A 24,314-nucleotide genomic window follows, 5' to 3' on the forward strand; every position below is an offset into this window, starting at 1 on the left:
GCAACTTTATAAGTAAGCCTTTCCCTTGGAGTTAATGCTAACTTTAGTTTATCCTGCAGTCCATAGGTAGTCCACTTCTTGTGGTTTTATGCACAAAAAAATGTTTTGGAATTGTTATTCATGAAATGTATTTGAATATGTCATAAAATCATACAGCACAGATACAAGCCCCAACCATCAGGTATTTAAATACATTAACTCCAGTGACCAGTGCCCTTCTATCGCCAGGTACACTCACATATCCACAACAGGTGCTAAATAGACTCAAGTGAGAGTCACGGAGCAGAGGCACAGGCCATTCAGCCCACCTCATCCATGCTATCAAATACCTATCTCTATTAATCCTATTTACCAGTACTTGACTTTAAACCTTCTGTGCTTTGGCGATTCAAGTGTGTAGATGTTTTATGCTGTGAGAGTACTTGCTTCCTCCATACACTCAGGACAATGCATTTCAGATCACAACCACCATCCTCAGAATTTACCAAACCCCCTCACCCTAAACCTATGTCCTCTACTTCTAGAATACTCTGCTCTGGAGAGAAAAGTCCAATCTATGCCTCTAATAATTCCGTGATTTTTTAAAAACAGTTCCCCCCCTCCTCCTTCCTAGCTTACTTCTTCCTTTATTTTAACATCCCGATCTTCGGCGAACCGCCAAAACGACCGCGCAGCTTCAATTTTTTTTTTGCGCTGTTTGATTGGTTGGATTCCGCGCTGATTGATTGGTGGGTTTCCGCTTCGATTGGTTAGTTGATTTCCACGTTGATTGGTTAGTTGGTCTCCGCGCCGGCTGGTTGGTTGGTTCGCAAGGGCTCATTTAGCTACTGATTGGTTGTTTATTTTTCTTCCGGTTGGTGATTGGTTGGTTGGATTGTACGGGAAGGACTCGGCGCTGAGATGGAGCTCAGGGAAAGCGGGGCCAGGCGTTGAACAGATCGGGGTGTTTGCTGTTGCGGCCCGGCCGGCGTTCAGCAGATCCGGGAGTCTGCTGTTGGGGCCGGACGTTCAGCGGATCCGGGTGCTCGCTGTTGCGGATCGGCTTTCAGTAGATCCGGGAGGCTGCTTCCCTGATGTAGGGCCAGGCTGGGAGGAAGTTCCTCAGTTCTGGAGGTTTGGGGGACATTGCAGATGCAGCCATCGGCACCAGTTAGGTAGAAGGGGTCATTAGTATAACAGCTCCCGAGAAGACATCCCTTCCACATCCCACTCCCCTCATCCACCACCCTTGAGGTAGGAGGTTCAATGGAGCCCAAGTCTCGCAGAAGCCTTGTCAGAGTGTAAGTTAGATAAAATTTGACATTGAGTCCTCTGAAAGCTTAGTCAAACAGTCTCCAAGAAGGAAAGTTCAAAAGAAAGATCTCTGGCTCGGGTCCCACAGCTGAGAGTTCACCGCCAGTGTTTGAGCAACAGGTGAGGAATTAATGAAATATTGTTTGCATATTTAGGAACAGTGAGGTTGCACATACCCTAGAGTTCATTCTGTTTTTCATCGAACATCCTGATGGATCTCGTGCTTTCCTATGTCATCTCCGTAGTCTTTGACTCCCTTTGGGTTCTGAAGAGCTGGAATGATGAAGCATCGGTGGTGCTTTGGGGCAGTTAAAGTGCTTAAAATTAGGGGTCAAAGAAGGCGATGGGTGCACTTGGAGATACAGGGAAGACTGCAGATACTGGAAATATGCAAGACACTGCCACTCGTGATGGGGGGGCACTTGATGGGAGCTTGGGGATGGTGCTGCTACCTCACAATTCCAGTGACCTAGGCTCAATCATGATGTCTGGTGCTGTCAGGATAAAGACTGCACATTCCCTGGGTAATCCAGTTTCCTCCCACATCCAAAATCCGTTGCTAATTGGTCATGAGAGCATTTGGTGGGTGGTAGAAGAATCAGGATGGAATTATGTTTAAGAGAATAGGCAGTGGGAATGGGATTGCTTTGAGAGCCAGTATAGGCTCAGTGGGCCAAATGGTCTCCAATGTTGTAAGAGAACATGATGAAAGAAAATTTACAACCTTAAAGTTCTCTTCATTTCTCACCTACCTTTAAACTGCAGGCAACTTTTTAGTTCTGTACTCGGCAACTAGAGAAAATGGTTTCAGCAGACGTAGATGCTTCTTGGAATCTTTCATATCCCATTGTGGTCAACTCATGTTCATCTAAACTGCAGTCATAATACTTCACATGGCAACAATCTCATACTAAGATTATTAGAAGGCTTGATAAGATTTGAGTGAAGATCATGGAAGGATTGTAAAATTGATAACTGGGTGCCAGCGAAGAATAAGCACAGAGATGTTAGGTGAACAGACCTTCTGTGATTTAGGATATGGGTAACAAAGTTAATGGAAGTAGTTTGGGGGGAGGTCATCCAAGAGGAAACTAGAATGGTCAAGTCTGGAGAGAATAAGGATGTGCATGAAGGTGTGAACAGTGAATATTGTAGGCTGAGAGATGGAGGCAAGCAGTGATGAATGTGGAAAAAGGTGATCTTAGCTATGACTTGAAGCTCTCCACAGAATTAAACCAAAGCCCTGGCTTGTGCGTAGCCTGGTTCATTTTCAGGGTGATGCATATTTGTAATGTTCCTTTCTGTAGGGTCTGGGATGCCTGTGCTGCCAGTGAACCAGCCGCATTTCATTCGTTCCAACCAGAAGGATGAGTACTACCTAAGCTCACTGCGGAGCTGTGCCAATGACGTTTTCCAGATCTTTGCTGGTGAGCTGGGTCTGGGGTTATTGGAGTATAAAATATTATGGAGTATAAAACTTGTATTATTTGCTGTGTAACCAAAACTATGTGAAATGCTAGGAATGTAGAAGACTGGTGTGTTAATATCTGTTAATGAGAGGTAGCTAAGAGATGTAGTCAGCTTTGAAGTTTGCTATGTGCTATGCATGTATCCAATTGAATGTAGAAGACAATGGTGTAGTAATGAGAGGTAGCTAAGGGATGTTTTGCTTTGAACTTGTCTGCTGTGTAACCAAAACTATGTAGTCAGCCTTGATGTAGATTATGTAGTTTGAACTTGCTATTTGAAATCTTAAGAATGTAGGAGACAATGGTGTGTTAATGAGAGGTAGCTAAGAGATGTAGACTAGAACATGAATAAGTCAATAGGTAGAAACAATAGTGGCGGATGTACTTGTGATACGCACCTATAGACCGATTGGATATGCTAATGCGACTAAACCTGGAGATTGCTATAAAAAATGCTATGTACAAGGATCGGTGGGCAATCAGCGACTAGCTCACTGACTGTCTCAGCTTTGATTTGCAAATTAAAGTTTAACCCTTCTTGAAGAATCTTCTGCATCTCCTGGTCATTTGTGAGGCACGAAAAACCACGACAGGGTCAAGCGTTGGGGGAGGTGAAGAAGACATAACCCACTGAAGCTCATTGCTTTAGATATGTGCAAGAACAAATTTGGGGAGATTCATTTTTTCCAACTAATTCTTTCACTTTCAGTGTCCTGATTCAAGGTTGATCAACAATAAGGTCAGGCTTTTGCAATAATTTTGATTGGGTAGCCAGAGGACAGGGACAGGTTGCAAAGTGAACCCTAACCTTGACAATGGTGGGAGAGAGAAAAAAAAACACTATCCTGATTGGGCTGGTCTCAGATTCTGGAGCTTTTCAACGGTTTGTCTAACTTTTAATTTTGCAAGTCTCCTGATTTCTTTTGAGATGGTGTTGAGGCAGGATGCCTCCCATTCCAACATGGTTCTTCTCCGCCACATTCAGAAAATGCTGGAGGAACCTTGCAGGCCTCATTGAGGCATTTTGTGTGTTGCTTTGGATTTCCAGTATCTGCAGTTTTTCTCGTGTTTGTGAGGCCACATTCAGGTTGTCCTCTCCTAAAAAAAAAAAAAATTCCTCCTTCATCAGCCTTTCAACTCTTTCACCTATCACCTCCCACCTTCGTACTTCATCCCTCCACCACCACACACCTTCCCCCCCCCCGTCCTCACTTGGGTTCACCTATCACCTGCTAGCTTTTACTCCTCCCACTCCCTCACCTCCCCCTTTATTCTGGCTTCTGCCCTCTTCCTTTCTAGTCCTGATGAAGGCCTTCTGCCCAAAACATCAATTCTTTCCCCTCCATAGATACTGACTGAGTTCCTCCAGCACCTTTTGTGTGCTGCTCAAGATTCCCAGCATCTGTAAAATCTCTTGTGTGCAATGGATAGTCTTTTTTCTCCCACCACTGTTAAAGTTAGGGTTCACTTTGCTTGGACCTGAGTATCTCTTCGCCTCACAGCACTTCCAATTAAAATAACTGTTGGTGCCACAAATAATTCCCAACCCTGTCCTGGTGTATTTTGATATGTACAATACCCAACTTCGAATCAGTTACCTTCTTTTTCTGCAGTCTAATCCTGTCCCCACTTCATGTTCTGTTACATCACAATCTCATTGGTTTCCCTTTTGTTTTGGACATTATATACAAATTTTTGAAGAGCTTGTCCATACCCCAGCAATTACCTGCACCCAGGAATATGTGTCTTGCTTGCTGTGTATATTTTACCAGCACGTCCTTTTGTGTGCTTCAGATCAAGAAATTTGCGGTTGACTTTGCTGTTTCCTTTGTACAGGTGCCAGGCGATGGTTGGAATGGAGAAAGGAGATAGAATTGCTGGCAGAGTTGACGTACTTTTCTCTAACAACATTAGCAGGTCAGGTTCAGTTACTGCTGGATATTGCTTAGAGTTTTGTTTTGAATTGATGCCTGTTGCATCATTGTTTCTGCTTAAAATAAAAAATCACATGGACCTTACTACTAAACAGGTCTCTCTGCTCCTTTTGGATTGCTGACCCTCTTGTTTCCATGCAAGTGTGTTAATGTTAACTTGCATAGCTCCCGAATTTCAGCCGTGTGTCCATGTATGTAGTAGGCACTGCTCCATCTGGGTCATGCTGTCTTTTCACTGCCCCTGGTGGGGAGGGGGTATAGAAGGCTGAAGTCCCACACTATCAGGTTCAAGAATAGCTACTTTCGTACACCTGTCAGGTTTGTGAATGAACCTCCACCCCCCTCATCCTACCTCAGGATGGGAACACTACGAACCGTCTCTTGCACTCATCGCTGAATGGTGTTTTTTTTTTGCACTATCTTGTTTTGCATAGAGTTCTCCTTTCCTCTATTCACTGTCACGTGTAATTTGTTTATAACTTTTGTTTTGTGTGTTGTCTGTATCCATGTGCCCGTGTGCTGCTGCAAACAAGTTTTACACCGTACCTGTTCCTCGCTGTAGTTGTGCACATGACTATAAACTTGCTGTGCTCAGCTCGGTGGCGAACTCTGCTTAAAATCTGAAATGCACCTTGATCCTGCCAGTCCCCATACCCTGGAGTTTAGGGTTGTCCTTGACAGCTGCTGATATGGATCATTTTGCCCCCTCAGGTTTGATCTGTGGGTGGATTAAATACAACCCCATTTTGTTGGCTTCTGTGATTATAAAACATGGTGTTTTATGATTTTGGGTGTGTTTGGGTTTAACCATTGAAGTATCTTGGGATGTCTTTGTACATTTCAGATGCTATACAAATGCAAGTCTTTGGTGTTGGTGATTACAAGTTTTCAGTTAATTGTTGTGCCCCCTCTGTACAGGTTATCAGACACTGGGTGAGGAGTATGTTAACATCATCCAGGTGGACTCCAGTGGGCGGCGGGTGCCTTCCCGAGTCAGGCGGGCAGCTCTCATCATCCTTCACACCTGTGTTCCTTACCTGCTGGAGCGGGGACTAAACCGCCTGGAGTTGGACCTGCAAGCTGAGAGCGAGGGCGTCCATGCACTGGAGAGCAGATGGGTGCTGGTACGGCCCAGGGTCTCGCAGTGGCTTCAGAGCACAGTTGGTGCCCTGTCCGAGCAGCAGAAGAAAGTGCTGCTGCAGGCAATCTATGTTCTGCGACAGGTGATCTCCTTGCTGCACCGCTTGCACCTGGGCATCTTCTACCTCAATGGTGCTTTCTACCACATCGCCAAAAGACTTACCAGCATCACCTATGTAAGTCGTTTCTGTGTCGGTCCACTAAGATCAGTAGGCAATATACCAGAAGGTATAGAAAGTTCTAGTCACCTCATCACAGGAAGGATGTGGGAAGCTTTAGACAAGGTGCAGAGGAGATTTACCAAGATGTTGCCTGGATTGAACACCATGCCTTATGAGGAAAGCTAGGGTTTTTCTCTTTGGAGCTTAGGAGGACGAACGAAGACTTAATAGTGGTTGGTATACAAGACAATAAGAGGCATAGATGGACAAAACTTTTTTCAGTGTGGAAATACTATTTTTTCTTTCTATCTTTTTCCAATATTTTTATTAAATTTCATATACACAAATACAGAGTTCATAAGGATACTGATTATAAATCAAAATAAGATAGCACAAAATACATATAATCACAGTATCCCATATTGATAATCAAGTAAAATAAATTGAGTAATGAAATACACTAGTATGGTTAATTTAATTATTAAAAGAAATCTACACCCCATACTATTTTTTTCAAATTTTATTTTTTTTAAGCGGGTCGCACCAGACAGTCAGCCATTATTGTCTGGCGAGTGGTATCAGGATTGGTCTCCTTTCAGATTAACCGGGTCATGATATGAATTTTCCTGACTCGACCCTTGTATGTTTTTACGAGGCCAAGGGGATAGCTTGACGCTCAACCCAGCACAGATGGAAAGTGTGCTCGGAGGGTGGCCCGACTTGGATTCGAACTCGGGAGCCTTCGCTCCGGAGTCTGGTGCTGATGCCATTGCGCCACCAGCTGGCCAGGATACATACTTCAAGATACATTGGGCTCTTCCAGCCCAATGGGCCACACCGCCCAGCAACCCACCTGTTTAACACCAGCTTAATCACGAGACAGTTTACAATGTCCAATTAACCTAGTAACCAACCTGTGTTTGCACAATGGGGAGAACATACAAACTCCTTACAGAATTGAACTCCAATTTCCCGATGTCCCAAGCTGTAATAGCGTCGTGCTGACTCCTGTGATCTTGGAGTAGGTTAAATGATAGGCACAACTTCACAGGCCGAAGGGCCTGTACAATGCTGTACTGTTCTATATTCTATGGCCCTACATTGTAGACAGGAAGGGTCCTTCTTTAAATTAAATGTTTCTTTTATTGGGGAGGTTCTGAGAATCATAGGCAAGGCCACTGTTCACTGCCATCCCTAACTATGCCCAGGAGAAGATGCTGATGAGCCATCTTAAACTGCAGCTGCTCTGGCGAATGTCTCCCCACAGTTCTGAAGGACTGAAAATAAAGACAGACTGTGACTTGGGAGGGAAACATACAGGTGGTGGTACACCTACTACCATTGTTCTTGGAGAGAATTCAGGTATGGGAGGTGATGCCTTGGTTGCCTGAGTGAACTGCTGTGTATTTGGTAAATGGTACATATTGCAACTGGTGATAAAGGAATTTATGCTTAGTGGCTAGATGCTTTGGGATTGTGTTGAACCTCTTGAGAGTTGATGGATGGTAGCTGCACCCGTCTCTGTAGTTATCCTGAATCATGGGAAGTTCACATCTACAGGTGTGCTGGGCTGTCTGCACCACTCTCTGCAGGGTCCTGCGATTCAGGGAAGTACTGTTCCCATACCAGGCAGTGATGCAGCCAGTCAGGATTGTGCCCCTGTAGGAAGTCCTTAGGATTTGGAGACTCATATGAAATTTCTTCAACCGGCTGAGGTAAAAGAGGCGCTGTTGTGCTTTTCTCACCACACAGCCAATATGTACAGACCATGTGAGACCCTTGGTAATGTATATGCTGAGGAACTTAAAACTGTTCACCCTCTCAACCCCAGATCCATTGGTCAATAGGAGTTAGCCTGTCTCCATTCCTCCTGTAGTCCACAACCAGCTCTTTTGTTCTTGCAATTGGGGGAGGGGTTGTTTTCTTGTAACCACTGTGTCAGGGTGATGACCTCTTCTCTGTAGGTTGCCTCATTATTATTTGAGATAAGGCCCAATCAATGTAGTATCATCAGCAAATTTAATTAGCAGATTGGAGCTGTGGAGATGACCAAGGTGCAGGTCGCTTCGGCAGCAGGGGCTCAGTGTTGGCGATATTGAACTGAGCGTAAAAATGATTCAGCTTATCTGGGAGAGAGGCAGCGATGTTGTCAGCACCACTGCACTTAGCTTTGAAGTCTGCGAAGGTGTGCAGACCTTGCCGTAAGCTGCGTGTGTTGTTGGCGGAGAGTTGTGTCTGGATCTTGTCGCTGTATTGTCGTTTCGTTGCCTTGATGATTTTGCTGGTGAGAGGGCTTTGGTGAGATTTTGACAGATTGAATCATTTGCTACAAGATAACCAAACTTGAACTGCTCTTGTACCCCAGCACATAGTCTTCAACCTGAAATGTTATCTGCTTCTCTTTCCACAGCTGTTGCTTGACCTGAGTGTTTCACAGAACACAGAAAACCTACAGCACAATACAGGCCCTTCGGTTTTGTTTTTCCATCAGTTTTGTTTCTATTTTGAATTTCTGTAATGGTTTCTGTGATGGGAGGGGTCTCAAGAGGATGTCTGAACATAGCTATGAATTCTTCAGGCTTGTCTTCAGCAGTCACATACTAGTCCTGTTATTGTTGAGGATGAAAATGTTATTTTATCTCTGCCTCCTTCTAGCTGCTTAATTGTCCACCTTCTCTCAGTCCTATCACATCCAGTTATGAATTCTGATCTTTGATTGTTAAGTGTGCACTTGATGTGGCTGGGCATTCTTTACAGCTAAAGTGCAGTCCTATATGTGTCTAATGGAATGTGTACACATAGTACCTGCAAGTACCATTGATGTGTGGTTTGCATATTCCAATTCTGCCACTTTACTGAAGAATTTCCTTTTGTGCTTCGTAGCTGTGTGTGCGTGGTCTGTTCCGTGACAGTGCTGGAATCCGGTGGAGTTATGAATTGCTCGGGAAGATCTCCTTGCTGCAGTTGGCCCTGATGGTTGTCATGCAGGTTAACAGCCACAGGCAGAGGCAGCGTGCCCGGCAAGAGTGGAAACTTCATCGCAATCTTCCATGCTCGAGGTATGACCACGACTTCTCATTTCACTGCCGAGTAATCAACACTGTTCCAACTAATGCAATTATGCCAATTGGTGAGAGGCTGTGAGCAGTTGTACTTTAAAATTAATGCCATATTCAAATATTCTTCTGGATAGAGTACTGAGCATTGCCTCTAGACTACCCATATTTAACTTGTGTTTAGCACACCGTTACCTTGTTCAGGGTTCTACAACAAAAGAAAATACTTGCATGCAAGCAGCACCTGTAAATGATCTCTGTCCTTTCCAAAGTTGTTTATAAACATAGAGATAATTTGAAGTATCACTGTTACAAAAAGTTCAGAAGATTGTGACTGGTAACTGCCCAGATAATCAAGGTGGAATGCTGGAGGAACTCGGCAAGTCAGGCAGCATCTATGGAGAGGAATAAACAGTTGACATTTCAGGCTGAGACCCTTCATCAGGGCTGGCAAGGAAGAGGGCAGAAGCTGGAATAAAAAGGTGGGGGTGGGTAAGGAGTACAAGCTGGCAGGTGATAGGTGAGACCATTGGGGAGGAGGGGAGATAAAGTTAGAAGCTGGGAGTGGATAGGGGATGGGGTAAAGGGCTGAAGAAGAAATCCTATAAAAGTGGACAATCGACCGTGGGAGAAAGGGAAGGAGGAAGGCAGGTGAGGAGATGAAAAGGGATGATTGGGTCCGGAATGGGGAATGGAAGAAGAGAGAAGGGGGAGAGGGGAGAGTTATTGTAAGTTATAGAATGTTCTTGCCATCAGGATTGGGCTATTCAGATGAATATGAGGTGTTACTTCTTGAACCTCAGTTTGGCCTCATCATGGCAGGAGAGGAGGCCATGGACAGACATGTCAGAATGGGAATTCAAATTGAAATGGGCATCCACTGGGAATTCCTGCCTTTCATGTCAGAGTGAAAGCAGCCAGGCATCCTGCCTTTTGGATTGGTTATGCAATAAATATTAATCACCACCTCAGGCAAGAGTTCCCTGCTTTATTTTATAGTCATGCAAAAGAATATTTTAAAGAGCTTTTGTTCAACACCTCATCTGTGTGGAATGAGCTTCCTGTAGAAGTAGTAGAGGCCAGATCAGTTGTGTCATTTAAGGTAAAATTGGATAGGTATATGGATAGGAAAGGAGTGGAGGGTTATGGGCTGAGTGCGGGTAGGTGGGACTAGGTGAGATTAAGAGTTCGGCACGGACTAGGAGGGCCGGAATGGCCTGTTTCCGTGCTGTGATTGTTATATGGTTATATGGTTAATAGTAGAGGGATCTATTCATACAACAGTGGAGCCCAACCCAGACCATGTGATCACCGAGTCTTGAAGTCACTACGTTTTCTTTTAGACACTGGTTTGCTTTCTCCCTGCCAGTCTTACGTGGTAGTTGTGCTTGAGGGTTCAGGGACAATGATGGGATATAGTAGAGAGTTGGGTGTTGCTGTGGAAGTTCAGCTATTACTGTAAACCTTACGAGGTCGCTCTGCTAAAAGAGGTGAAGTTCAAAAGTCAAGCTGTTATGAAGCTGTGGTTAGGCCACATCTGGAGTATTGCATACAGTTCTGGTTGCCCTACTATAGGAAGGATGTTGAGGTTTTGGGAAGGGTGCAGAAGAGGTTCACCCGGATGCTGCCTGGTTGAGAGGGCATGTACTGTCATGAGAGGCTGCTTAAACTTGGGTTGTTTTCTCGAGTGCCAGAGGCTGAGGGGAAATCTGAAAAAAGTTTTATAAGGTTGAAAGAGGCATAGATAGAGTAGAAAGGAAGTATCTTTTCCCCAGGGTAGAAATCTCTAATACCAGAGGGTAGATATGTCTAATACCAAAGGGCATACATTGAAAGTGAGAAGCAGTAGGTTCAAGGGGGATGTGAGGGGTAAGTTTTTTTAAGTCAAGAGTCATAGATGCCTGGAATGTGCTGTCTGGTTTGGTGGTAGAGGTAAATGTATTAGCTTTTAAGAGATGTTTGGATAGGCACATTTATATAAGGAAGATGGAGGGATAGGGACATGGTGAGGTAGGAGGGATTAGTGTTTGTGTGTTTGATTTGCTTTTTAGCTGGTTGGGCACAACATTGTGGGCTGAATGACCTTTTCCTGTGCTGTATTGTTCCATGTTCTAAGTATACACGTGAGAGATGATCCAAGCTTACAAGTCTATTTGGGTGGAGTTAAAACAAACAAAAATAAATAGGAGTAATCTATAAGCTGCCAGTCAGCAGCCATAGAGTAGCAGAGAGTATCAGACAAGAAATGGGTGCTCGTAAAAGGAGTCGTGCACTAATCATGGGTAACAGTAATCTTCACGTAGATGGAGAGAAGATATAAAGTGGATTCGTAATCAGTGAGATAATCAAGGGTAATGGATGTAGCTGGGAAAACTTAAATCAGACATGATCGTAATGAATAGTGGAGTGGGCTTAAGAGTCCAAATGACCTACTACTCACTACTTCAAGTGTCCTACTCTCACATCCAACCATGCACGAACCCTGCCAGTATACTCAGTAATAGCTTATTTGGTAATTAACTCTTAATTGGACTGGAGTTGAAGAAATTCACTGGAGATCTTTTGGACTACAAGTAAAAGTAGTCTTGCTTTGATATTAAACATTATAAGTACTTCTAAAATTATCAGTTCCTGTCTTTCAAAATTCAGCAACATTTCCAGTAATGGAGCAGCACAGTGTATCTAATTTTATTGGGTACTATAAATTTGGAAAGATAATTATATTGTAGAACAGAGAGGATGTAGTTTTCTAAGTGCAGTTATTTTTAAGTTTTAAATGCTTTTATTAACTGATGGAAGCTTTGCTTTGCCAAGAGATTTACTACTTTCTCTTACAGAAATCCCTCCCAGGACCTCCCAGTCCGCAGTTCCCAGTGCATTCTGTGTTTGGAAGAACGAAGGCACTCGACAGCTACTCCATGTGGACACCTCTTCTGCTGGGAGTGCATCACAGAATGGTGCAATACCAAGGTGGGCAGATACAACTAACATTTGTATTTGAATAACACCTTTAACTCATTAAAGCACCAAGGTATGAGACACACAAGGAACATTTCAACAGTTGGCCAATGTAAACCATGGTATCCAGATACCATAGTGCCACTCAAGCTTTGGTTATATATCTACATTTTGAGGAGCAGCTTTCTGAATTAATGAGCTTTGGGCCAGTGGTGGAGCAGTGAAACACATGCCACAAGTGCACGTTTACCAAACACAGATCTAACAGTCAAGAGACTGGAGCAGAAGCAGGTCACGTGACCCCTCGAACCATTCTCCTTTCCGCCTCAATTCCATTTTCTCACCTGATTCCCATGATCTTTGCTTCTCGTTACTGCCATCAGGGAGGAGGTGCAAGGAGGCTGAAGACACACACTCAAATGTTTTAAGAACAGTTTCTTTCCCTCCACCATTAGATTTCTGAACAGTCCATGAACACTCCGTATTTTGCTCTCTTATTGCACTATTTATTTATGTTTTATATTTCTAATTGTAACTTACAGTATTTTTATATTGCTTCTATAAAACAACAAATTTCATTTAATAAACCTGATTCTGATGAATTCCAAAGATCTGTTAATCTCAGCCTCGTATCTGCACAACAACTAAGCATCTACAGCCCTCTGGGATAGAGAATTCCAAAGTTAAGTTTTTTTTTAAAATGAGTACCCTTGTTTCAGTTCTGAATGTTCCAATGAGGCCAAAGTGGCAATCACAGCCTCTTCCATAAATAGGATGGGATATAATTTATGAAGAGGTCCACATCTCTGCTACTTCTGAACCACTGATGCAAGCCACTAAATGTCATCCCTTCCTTCTCGACTTTGATCATGGGCCAGCAATTCTGGAAGTCAGTGGGATGTTAGATTTTTTTTCAAGGAATTCATTTATGCTGATTGAAATAACAAAGCTTTCAGCACTAATCACTGAGCCACTCTGTTCCTTCTGCTTTTGTTCAATAACTGATCCTCCATTCATACTTAAATTTGGTATCAAGGTTAGCTCTTGTGAGACTATTTTTGTACCTGGCACTTTATCTAATGCAGTTTGAAAATGCATGTATATTTTATTCACATTCTTTTATCCACTGCAAGATATATCCTCAAAACAACTCTATAAATGTATCAAGGTCAATTCACTTCCACAAAACCTTGTGACCTCATGTTTTACTTCTCTAAGTGCTCTGTTATCACTTCTTTAGTAATGAATTCCAGGATTTTCCTGACAGTAATTGTTGGACTCACTGGCTGATTGTCCCCTATGTTTACCATCCCTCCTTTTGTGAATAGGGCTGCTGCATTTAATGGCTTTGGTTCTCTATTCACTGGAATTCAGAAGAAGATTGTTGAAACTTATCAAATATTAAAAGGTTCTTGATAGAGTGAATATGGAGAGGCTGTTTCCTATGGTGAGGGAGTTTAAGACCAGAGGAGACAGCCTCAGATTAGGGTGACATCCATTTAGAATGGAAATGGGGAGGAATTTCTTTAGCCAGAGAGTGGTGAACCTGTGGAATTTGTTGCCATAGGAAGCTGTGGTGGTCAAGTCATTGGGTATATTTAAGGCAGAGATTGACAGATTCTTGATTAGTCAGAGTATGAATGGAAAAGGGGAGAAGGCAGGAAATTGGGACCGAGGAAAAATGAATCAGCTATGATGAAATGGCGGAGCAGACTTGATGGGCCAAATGGCCTAATTCCGCTCCTATATCTTATGGTCTTATTTGACTCTTGGTTCCAGAATCTATGAAATTTTAATAGATCACAACCAGATCACCTCTCCAGGCATCTCCTTCAGCATGGGTTATACAGTAAGTTATCAGACTAGGGCATTTGTCATCTTTTAGAGCTATTAGATTTTCTTTGCTAGTATTGATAACTAATTATTAGGAGCTCCTTGGTTCACCAGTGAATCTCAGTGTTTTTGTGCCCATTCTTATGAAGCCAGATGGGTTTAAAATCACAGCCTTTTCATATTCCTTGAGTTTTTTCTCAGTGCCTCTAAACAAATCAATCCCTACCTCCAATTTGCTTCATTACACTTATATTTACATGCTTGCATATTTTTCAGTCTGGTTTAGTTCTTATTAGTATATGTTAACTTTTCCATTTCTGACCTTCTTAATTAATATTTACAATTTTCAGTTCTTGGAAGAGTTCATAATCCTTACAATATTTGTATCTTCTAATTTATTACTGTCCTGATGAAAAGTTGTCAACTTTAAATGCTCATTATTGTTTCTCTCTCTTCATGCTAACTGACCTGTTAGGCATTTCTAGTGTTTATTTTAAGATTTCTAGCATCAGCTCTTTTTTTCCAGCTATCCCTTACTTCCTTGGGTAATAAAGATGAAACACTTTTAATGTATTTATTTTATTGAGATACAGCGTAGAATAGGCTCTTCGAGCCACATATACCCCGATTTAATCTTGGCCTAATCACGGGACAATTTACAATGATCAATTAACCTACCAACTGGTATGTCCTTGGACTGTGGGAGGAAACCAGAGCACCCGGAGGAAACCCACAAGGTCATGGGGAGAAAAGGCAGCAGTTCTACTTCTCAGTGGAATGTGACCTGTTAAGAATTTTCAGATTTATTTAAATATACATCTGCCGCACTTTATTTTCCTGATCCACTTTGAAGATTGGCTCTCAGGTAATTACTTAGTTAATCTCATCACCCCTTCTGCGGCATAGGCTGCCATCAGCAGCTCGAAGAGTTCTTTGTCTTGTGGGCCAGTCTTTCGTTGTCTCCAGATGTAGCCCATCTTTGAAGATCCTTCATCTCCCAGGGCTGTGATCTTTGGGACTTCTGCAGCTCTGGGTTTTTATGGGTTGAAGTGGTGAGCCCCATGCCTAACTCTCCCCTCCTTTCACAGCTGGGCTTGGAGACTGTCCATGGCAGAGCTCCTTTCTGATCAGCTTTATTTAAAATTCTAGTTTTAGATTTAAGAATGTGGCTATAAAACTCTATTCTGTCATACCGAGTTATGGTAATTTCCCCAAAAGACCTTTCGTTTTGTGATTACTAATTAACTCTTGTATAAGATCTAAAATTGTCTCTACTCTGGCTCATTCCCCTACATACTGTCTTAAATCCATTTTATAAACTCATTTCCAAGATTACGCTTGTCAACTTGACCTGTTTATACCACAATTATTGCATTCTTTTCCCTTGTCATTTATTATCTCCTAATCCTCTAGGAGTAGATCGTTCCTATGCCACTTGATCCTATACTATAGGGCTACTCCAGTTGTTTTCCGTACTCTTAAATGATATGTGGGAGTTCATATTTCCCAATCTTGGAGGGGTTATTTTACTGTATTGGCAAGTGACTTGACCATATATTTCCATTAACGCCACATGTCTAAATTGCATTTAAATTGTTTGACCATTTTTTTGGTTTGTTTTCATACTGTTAAACATTTGGTCCTTAAATATGAAAATCCCATACCCCATGTCTCTGCATTATTCTTTTGCCTCATTCTAGTATTTTGAATTCATAATTATCCCCACAACTCTACACCCCTCCCCTCAATGTCCAGGTTACGTGATGCATATCAGTACACAGGTTACAGCCTAGTTTAAGTAGGTCCTGTCCCAATATATCAATTACTTTTGTTAATATTGGTGCCAATGTCCCAAGAATCACCAATCCCTATCCTCTACACCACTGAGCCACATATTTAACTCTAGAACTGACTATACTCATGTAAATTTGCATATGGCTTCATTTTAAGCTCTCCCTCTTCCACCCCCCCCCCCCCATCCATCCCCAATGAATAGCTATTTGCACCATGATCTGGTTGAATATTCTGCTGTCTGTACTTGCTGAAGATCAATACTAATGAACTTATTGAGTATGCCCACAAGAAAATGAATCTCGTGGTTGTATATGGTGACATATATGTACTTTGATAATAAATTCATTTTGAACACATGCTAGCCCCTGTTGCTATTGACTCTCAAGCATGCCCTCCAATGGACCAAACCTAAAGGATTACCTTTGGTCACCCACAGTAGGGATCAAACAACACTGACTGACTCTCCCTCTCTCGGCTCCACATAATGTTTTGTCTCCTGATGCAGGGTCTCAGCCTGAAATATTGACTATCCCTTTCCCTCAGATGCTGAGTTCTTCCAGCAATATTTGCTCCATCTTTCATCTCGTGTGCCAGCACTTAGTTTCCTACTGAATCCAAGTTCACCTCGGACTCCAGCTCAATCATTGAGCCACAATTTTAAGATGTCTCAGGGTTTGGAGCACAGACGCGGGGAAAATAGCGTTGTATATTATTTATAGCCTATGATTTGTATTGTGTATTATTTGGGTCTGGTTTGTATCCTTATTATCCAATGATTCCTTCATCTGTCATTATTACAAAGCAACATTATTTCATGGTCATTTTAACATTTTGCTTTTAATTTACAGGCAGAATGTCCTCTCTGCCGGGAGATGTTCCAGCCGCACAAACTAATCTACTTGCGTCATTACATTTAGGAGGAAAGAACCTGCATTTATATGCCAATTGATGGAAGTAGCTATTACTTTCCAGTCATGGAATTTCCATAATACAATATTTTCTGTCAGCACTTCCATTGAAGTGATGCTGATTCTCTTTATGACATTTTACCTGAATAGAATTAGTCTGGGTAATACCCACTCAAATCACATGAAATAGTAAATCCACTTGAACAAATGGACCTAATAATTATATCTCTTGGTAGCCATACCAAGAACACTCTAGTTCATGGCTAAGTCTTGGAGAAAGAATATCATCTGTAAATGATCTAATGCACCTTTATTCCCTTATCTGTAACCTAGGAGATTTGTTTCTCAGGAAGCAATGGGGGAAAAAAGGCCACATATTTGAAATTGTGCTATTCTGTCTCATTGAATACAGCATATAACCATATAACCATATAACAATCACAGCACGGAAACTGGCCATTCCGGCCCTCCTAGTCCGTGCCGAACTCTTAATCTCATCTCATTACCCTCATCTGCTTTAGGCCTAAGAACTGATGAGCATTTGGGTGTGTACAAACTGACCTTTCTGATCTAGTAGGTTATGAGAATGGATGAGAAAAATATTTTTAAATGTTCGCCTATTTCCTATTCCTTTAGGAAAATGTAGTGATGTAAATAAATAAACACAGTTGAGTTATCAGGCCAGTTCTTTTATTTAATTCATTTAATTTTCACCTGTTTTCTCAGTGTGAAGAGGGCTGAAGAAACAGCATTACAAATTATTTTATTCACTTTTATTACAAGTAAAAACAAATGTAACATTAATGTGTGATACTAAATCATGAGTTTGTAAACCCTAACACAAGGTGCCGCTTTAATTGAAGAAAGGTATTTCTCCATGAATGGTGCTCAGGATCGATGCTAACATATTTGATGGAATGCAGCAGGTGTCCTATTTGCACAATGCCTGGTGATTTGGTTTCATATAAAATTGTACAAATGCACCATTGCAATGACTCCTTTCTCTTAATTTTAAAGCATTAACCGCACCTAGATCATCACGTAGGGATTACATTTCTACAGGAATAAACACCTCAATACATTTCCTGTACATTTTTGGATTTGTAACCACCGCATAATCGATGTGAGTCCAAAGTTCAAACGGTGTTCAGAAACTTTACTAAAAAACAGGATCCAAGACTCAAGTCTAACTAAAATGCTTCAGGGTCTTGCTACTGAAATAGAAGAAAACGGGCATTTTGGGTGATGCAGCAAGTAACCTGTACCAAAAGTGAATCTCAATTCCAGTTCCTGTTCAGCATCGTTGAAGCTGCTTCATCACGAAGGAATGCAAGGTGTTTCCAAGCACACTTCCACTGCAATGCTGAGCTTATTCTCTCATTCTGAGTCTTATTTCAAGTTCTGAAGTTTGTGCAGTTTGAATACATATGGGACATAAATAGTTACTGACGTGGCACAGGGTAAAACATTTCTGATGTGTGTCCTTTATACTGGTTACCTGTCGCCCATAGGTGGTTCAATCTTCTCGCTGTAGTGGGATGTTAGAGACAGAGGAGGAATCAATGTCCTGAAATATCTTTTAGCAGAGATGCTCGACCACATTCCTCATCCATTAATTTCTGGCACACTTTCAAGCTTTAAAAAAATACATAAGTGAATCCCAGGGGAACAATAAATAACTTGTTCAAAACAGGACGGTCCATCTAGGTTAGGAGTCATCAACTTTTAGATACAAACTTTATAGCACCAAATCCTAAAATGTGAGGTGTGGAGGCGAGGAAAGGAATGCCAGGCAAAAATGAGAATGTGGAAAAATTTAATGGTGGGATTTTAAATCTCCCAAAAGATTGTTGTCCTTTAAATACAACAACACAACGTTAAAAACAATCCAAATCCATTGGTGACAAACGAGATTCGACATTTTAATATGAAGTCAAGTTTAATTGTAACTTTGCAACTTCTGTATAAACACTCTGGGCACATTGTATTATTTTGCTCTCACAACTTTGCAGTACACCCTTTAGACTAGCACATCTTAGATCTGTGCAACATACTGAACCTTCCTTCAAATATGGTAAATAAAATCTGAAAATTTTAGGTTGTGGGTGACTTTGACATGTTTCACAGGTGATAAGCAAGGTTCAACATGCACATTTTATATAGTTAACATAGACAATGAGAATTCTGAAAGGGTATGCATTGAACTGTTTTTCATACTTTTAAATATAAACTCCAGAAATATTCTGGGATCTTAACCCTGCTTTAAATCAAATTACACACTGAGGAGGGAATAACATGCATACCACCCTACACATACATAGACGCACACACCTATTTGTTCAGTAAGGTATAAATTAGGAAAACTCATTGATCCTGGGTCATGAGCTCAAAAATCATACAAGGTGATAGAACAATCAGCTGCGTTTTAAACTCTGATTTTCCTGAATATGTTGAACTGAAGATGTTGGTCTACTAGATCACCAATGATCAAATGGATCAACTCAAGTTGCCAGGCATCACACACATGCCTCATCTGGCCAAAAACAGCACAAACTCATGGGTATGTACTTTCCATTCGGCAATCACCAGATTACAGGCGGCATTTCTGGCTGTTGTGTAGACCAGGAGCACCCCCTAGTGCTTTTTCAACCAACAGTGCAGCAACAGACTCCCAAAGAGAGCTGGAGTTTCATTTCAAATGCTTAATCCAATAATGGTCCTGATTTACTGCTCATTCACAACCTATTTATATATACTATTGCCCTATTCCACCATCTTACTCAACTTCTACCTCAGAGTCCCAGTGATTAGGCCAATTAAATGCCAAAAGTTCAAGAACATTGATAGTTTGTTATTTCAGTCTTCTAACCCCTTAGGAGCATGCATTCATGTTGCAATCCACTCGTTTCCTGACAGTGAGCTTGTGAGTTGTTGTGAGCACAGCTGTCTCCAAGTACAATATTGGAACTTTGATGAAGCTTAAACCACCTCCTGCTGGTATATGTGAAAGCTGATAGCTTTAGTAGCTTAAGGAACAGAACAAAGTCACTTCCCAGGAACAAGGATCTTGGAAGTTGTTACAGATCCAAGTTCAAAGCTCAGAATCTTGAGTGCATATTATAAAACTTTAATAACATTTGATTTATTGTCCATTACCAATATCTGGCCTGATAGATTTAAAGTTCAATGATAGTATCTAAATGTCAATTTCTTTAAAATTTTGGATTTAAAATGGTAGGAGAAAGGGATCTCATATTGCTTGATTCCTACAATTCAGCTTTCAAAGGCTGCGAAGTTTACCTCACTCTTCTTGCAACTTGGATACTCAAAATCTCAGATTCACCAATCCCATCACCCTCTGATCCTAACCCCAACCTCAATAATGAAAGCTTTCAATACCTTGTTAGGACCTGTAAATGAAGCAGAGAGCTGTGCCTTATCCAACTATTCAACATTGTATCATAATACTGCAACAGTATCTTGCCAAAAGCTTCTATAATTTGGGTATTCGTATTTTTGAAATAAAATCTATTTTAGTAAAGAGGAGGGGGGGTTGATATTTTAATTTTTCCCCCCAAATGACACAAGTGAAAGTACATTTGAAGCAACTGGCATATACAGTATACAATCAAAAGAGAGATTTCAATGAAGTCACCTATAAATTAAATCAAAATGGTCAGGAAAAAGTGTTTGTATTTTATAAAGACAAAGTCTCAGCGCCAAAAGATAATCTCAAAACTAAATCACCTTCTAAAATGTACCCTTCAGAGAGGTTGGACCAAACATGATAATAATAGTCACGTGACTTGCGATTATTGTCCAATATTTATATGTAAAGAGGCGGGAGAAAATAATCCTGGAGTGCCAAGTAGCATGTTCTCTAACTGGCAAATGCTTTTGAGGGTTCCTCCTTCCCCTTGTATATCCTTTTCCCATGCGTGAATGGTAGATATCTGTACTTGATCATGTGCTGTTTAAAAGGACAGAAGAGAAATTAAGACAAGACTGGCATCTCAGAACAATTTTTCACACAGAACCCCATCCATTCCAGAGACAATGGTCACATGATAATCAAATACCATTCAAAACCTCTTCAGACCAGTCCCTTCCAACGTTATCAAAGGTCAATTTTGTGATTTTCACAAAGCTTTTCAAAGACAAGCTAGTGAAGACTGTGAAAATCTACTTTAAAGATGCATCAGACCTGAATCATTTTCTCCCTGTAGATGATATCTAATCTTCTGAATAATTCCAGAATTTGTCATGCCATGTGCACATTTTCATCATCAGTCCCAGAGCAATACTCCCAAATGGTTGTTTTCATTTTTGATTTCCAACCTTCTCTATACAAGTCTACAGTACCAGACGCTCAGACTGTAGAATCAGCTTAGCACAGACCAAGGCTGTGACCAATGGGACTGAGTTGACATCCCCCATCTAACCCAACAATGTGGCTTGGTCCCAGCTGACCCAAGTCGGCAGTCTTAAGTTGCCAACGCAGGCGTACAGGTGCTGTTAGTATCTGCACTGCTGCAGGGTTGTCAGATCATTTGATGAGGTGGAACTGAAACCAATTTCTTTGTGAAGAAACTGGCTCTTAATTCTCTACAAGTCACAAAGCACTAAAACATACAACATTCAGAAAAGCAATTTTTTTTAGGCAGAATGTTCTAGTAAGTCCAGTGCTACCTTGACTTAATTGTTCTGCTAGAATTTGTTTATTGTCTTACAGCTGTAGTTTAGGACTCCCGTACATGAAAATTTTAATTGCCCATCATGCAGATTTATGACACATATCCCTACAGGCTATACAACTAAGCAGCAAGTTTGCTCCCAGAACTCACCCTGCACTATAAATGTGAAGGTATGCAGTCAAAGCCACTGAGAACCTCCACAAAATAAAGATCTCATCCTTAGCCCCACAGGACTGAGTAAACAGCAGTGATTTTGTTGCTAGCTTGGTTCTGGAGGTATGCAATGTGTTTATAATGATGAATTAGAAATAATTGATTTACCTTAATTTGCCTCTTCATGGTAATACAGAAGAGCATAATGAAGTACATGACCAGAATTGGCCAGAAAACGGGCACATTGAAGGCATCAAAGAATGTGCAAACCATGGCTACTATTATTCCTTTTGTAGCAGAGTGCCTGAAAACAAAAACAAAAATACCAGGATTTATCAGATGAATCTAAATTACTGTAGACTAATTCATGTGAGGTAGGTTTTCAGGAGGAAGCTGACATAGATTGACAGGATTTCAGAGCTTTGATTTGTTGACTGTGATATTGCTTTGTTCTGCCTATCACATTCTGTTTAACACATATGTACTCCTGTGTTGTAGCTTCACTACACTGGCACTTTAAGTTTCAGATATGCAGATTATGATGGAATACTCTTCTGTTGCAGCTGATGGTGCACAGTGCCACACAGATGCCCAGTTAGAGCTGCCAGATCTGTTCCATTTAGCACAATGGCAGTATCACACTGTATGTGGAGGTTTTTACCAGACAAGACTTTGTCTCCACAAACGCATCTTGGACTGATTCATTTGCCAAAGGTAGACGATGAGAATGACATCCATTTGATTTATGCTGACTCATTTAGAATCTGTGCAGACCTGATTGTACAGCTGTATCCTTCAGAAATTGGGCAGCTCAATCAACAATAATGCTACCAAGCCACAGGAGTATGGAAACTGGTGCCCCCAATCAAACTACTTTTGTTCTTATAAGTGATTCATCCAAGTTTTACAGGAAGTGGAGATGTACTACTCATTAGCTGAGGGAGAATAACCTGATGCCATGAGACCTCAGGGTTTTGGAGTTGAAGGCTTCCTGAACTACACCTCCTGACCTGTACACTATTGTACCTCTTGTAAGTGGGTCTGTCTTATCAATGATTATGATCAAAGTATAAAAGTCACACTCACCCATGTCAGGCTGGTGTTCAACTTGTTAGAGAGCACTCCTAAACTTGTCATTACTCAGATGTCTGTGAGGAGGATTTTACAACATTAATTGGGCTGAGAGCAACGACGCCATGTCAGATAACAGCCGAATGGTGGGTGGTCTGTCCAGTTTTATCCTTTGACTGAATGGTTTCTACGAGGCAGTTGAAATGGGTTTATAGTCACATATTAACCTGACTAGGTAGGTTAGCCTGCATAACAAATATGTGGACCAGGTATGTTTTTTATAACACTTAGTTCTGTGACCAGAACTGCTGAAACTGGTTTTTAAATTCCAAATTTATTAAGAGTTTAAATTCCATAACTGCTACTTGCAGCAGTTTCATGCAAAAACAGCATGCAAAATTATATCATAGGACTGCTTAAAACAGCAAACAACAAGAACAAGATGACCTATTCAATTGATCGAATGAAGTTCTGTCACATACAGTTGTGAATGGTAGTGGGTACTGACGGCAAAATTAAGAACTTAAGTACAAAATACAAGGCTTAAACATTCAATTTCAGCCAAAACTGTTGTGTGGATAATCCATCCTGGCCTCCTTAAGTCTCTACCATTATTTTATGGGATAGAGAATAAGCTGATAATGCAGTAAACTGCTCAGGCATGAGGAGCTCACAAAAACAAATGCAAGAATCCAATCTCATCAAATGACCACCTGATAGACTACTCACAATCATTAGTTACTTGATGGTTGGCATTATTAATAATGATAGTACAATGCCTATAAAAAGTATTCACCCCCCTTTTTAAGTTTTCATGTTTTACAGTATTTTTTACAACATTGAATCACAGTGGATTTAATTTGGCCTTTTTTGACACAGATCAACAGAAAAAAAAAACTTTTTTTGTATCAAAGTAAAAACATATCTCTACAGACTGATCTAATTACAAATATAAAGCACAAAATAATTGATTGCATAAGTATTCACCCCCTTGAAGTCAATATTTAGTAGATGCACCGTTGGCAGAAATTACAGCCTTAAGTCTGTGTGGATAGGTCTCTATCAGCCTTGTACACCTGGACACCACAATTTCCCCCCATTATTCTTTACAAAACCACTCAAGCTCTGTCAGATTGCATGGGGATCATGAGTGAACAGCCCTTTCCAAGTCCAACCACAAATTCTCAGTTGGATTAAGGCCTGGACTCTGACTTGGCCACTCCAGGACATTGACTTTGTTGGTTTTAGGCCATTCCTGTGTAACTTTGGCTTTATGCCTGGGATCATTGTCTTGCTCAAAAACAAATCTTCTCCCAAATTTTCTCCTGCGGACTGCATCAGGATTTCTCTGTATTTTGCTGCATTCATTTTACCCTTTGCCCTCACAAGCCTTCCAGGGTCTGCTGCAGTGAAACATCCCATGCTTCACAGTAGGGATAGTGCGTGTTTGATGACGTGGAGTGTTTGGCTTAGCATTTAGTCTGATGACCAAAAAACCTCAATTTTGTGTTCATCGGACCATAGAACCATCTTCCAGCTGACTTCAGAGTCTCCCACATGCCTTCTGGTAAACTCTAGCGGAGATTTCATATGAGTTTTTTCAACAGTGGCTCTCTCTTTGTCACTCTCCCATAAAGCTGTGATTGGTAAAGCACCTGAGCAACAGTTGCCGTATGTACAGTCTCTCCCATTTCAGCCACTGAAAGCCTGTAATTCCTCTGTCACTAGACCCCTTCTTGCAGTGTCACTCAGTTTTTGGGATTGGCCTGTTCTAGGCAGATTTACAGCTGTGCCATGTTCTTTGCATTTCTTGATAATTGATTTAACTGTACTCCAAGGGATATTCAGTG

The 24,314-nt window shown here is 41.3% G+C and overlaps 2 protein-coding genes across 5 annotated transcripts in view; one reads left to right on the forward strand and one right to left on the reverse strand.

Annotated features, from left to right (window-relative positions):
• The first annotated feature begins 865 nt into the window (after window positions 1–865).
• pex10 (peroxisomal biogenesis factor 10) lies at window positions 866–17,534 on the forward strand. Its single transcript, XM_073032118.1, has 7 exons — window positions 866–1,413; window positions 2,601–2,720; window positions 4,599–4,679; window positions 5,615–6,012; window positions 8,881–9,056; window positions 11,891–12,023; window positions 16,487–17,534. Exons 2-7 carry the CDS (start codon window positions 2,609–2,611, stop codon window positions 16,553–16,555), a joined length of 969 nt encoding a protein of 322 aa, XP_072888219.1. The 5' UTR covers window positions 866–1,413; window positions 2,601–2,608; the 3' UTR covers window positions 16,556–17,534.
• Window positions 17,535–18,345: 811 nt separating this feature from the next.
• Window positions 18,346–24,314, reverse strand: part of rer1 (retention in endoplasmic reticulum sorting receptor 1) — a 41,050-nt gene continuing 35,081 nt past the window's right edge. For all 4 annotated transcript variants that reach the window (XM_073032119.1, XM_073032120.1, XM_073032121.1 and 1 more), the window contains 2 exons: window positions 21,562–21,697; window positions 18,346–20,516 (listed from right to left, as the gene is read on the reverse strand). In XM_073032119.1, the coding sequence (XP_072888220.1) occupies window positions 20,427–20,516; window positions 21,562–21,697 (226 nt within the window). In that variant the 3' untranslated portion in view covers window positions 18,346–20,426. The remainder of the gene's footprint in view (window positions 20,517–21,561; window positions 21,698–24,314) is intronic.

This window comes from Hemitrygon akajei, chromosome 29 (assembly GCF_048418815.1).
Source record: "Hemitrygon akajei chromosome 29, sHemAka1.3, whole genome shotgun sequence".
Taxonomy (NCBI): Eukaryota; Metazoa; Chordata; class Chondrichthyes; order Myliobatiformes; family Dasyatidae; genus Hemitrygon; species Hemitrygon akajei.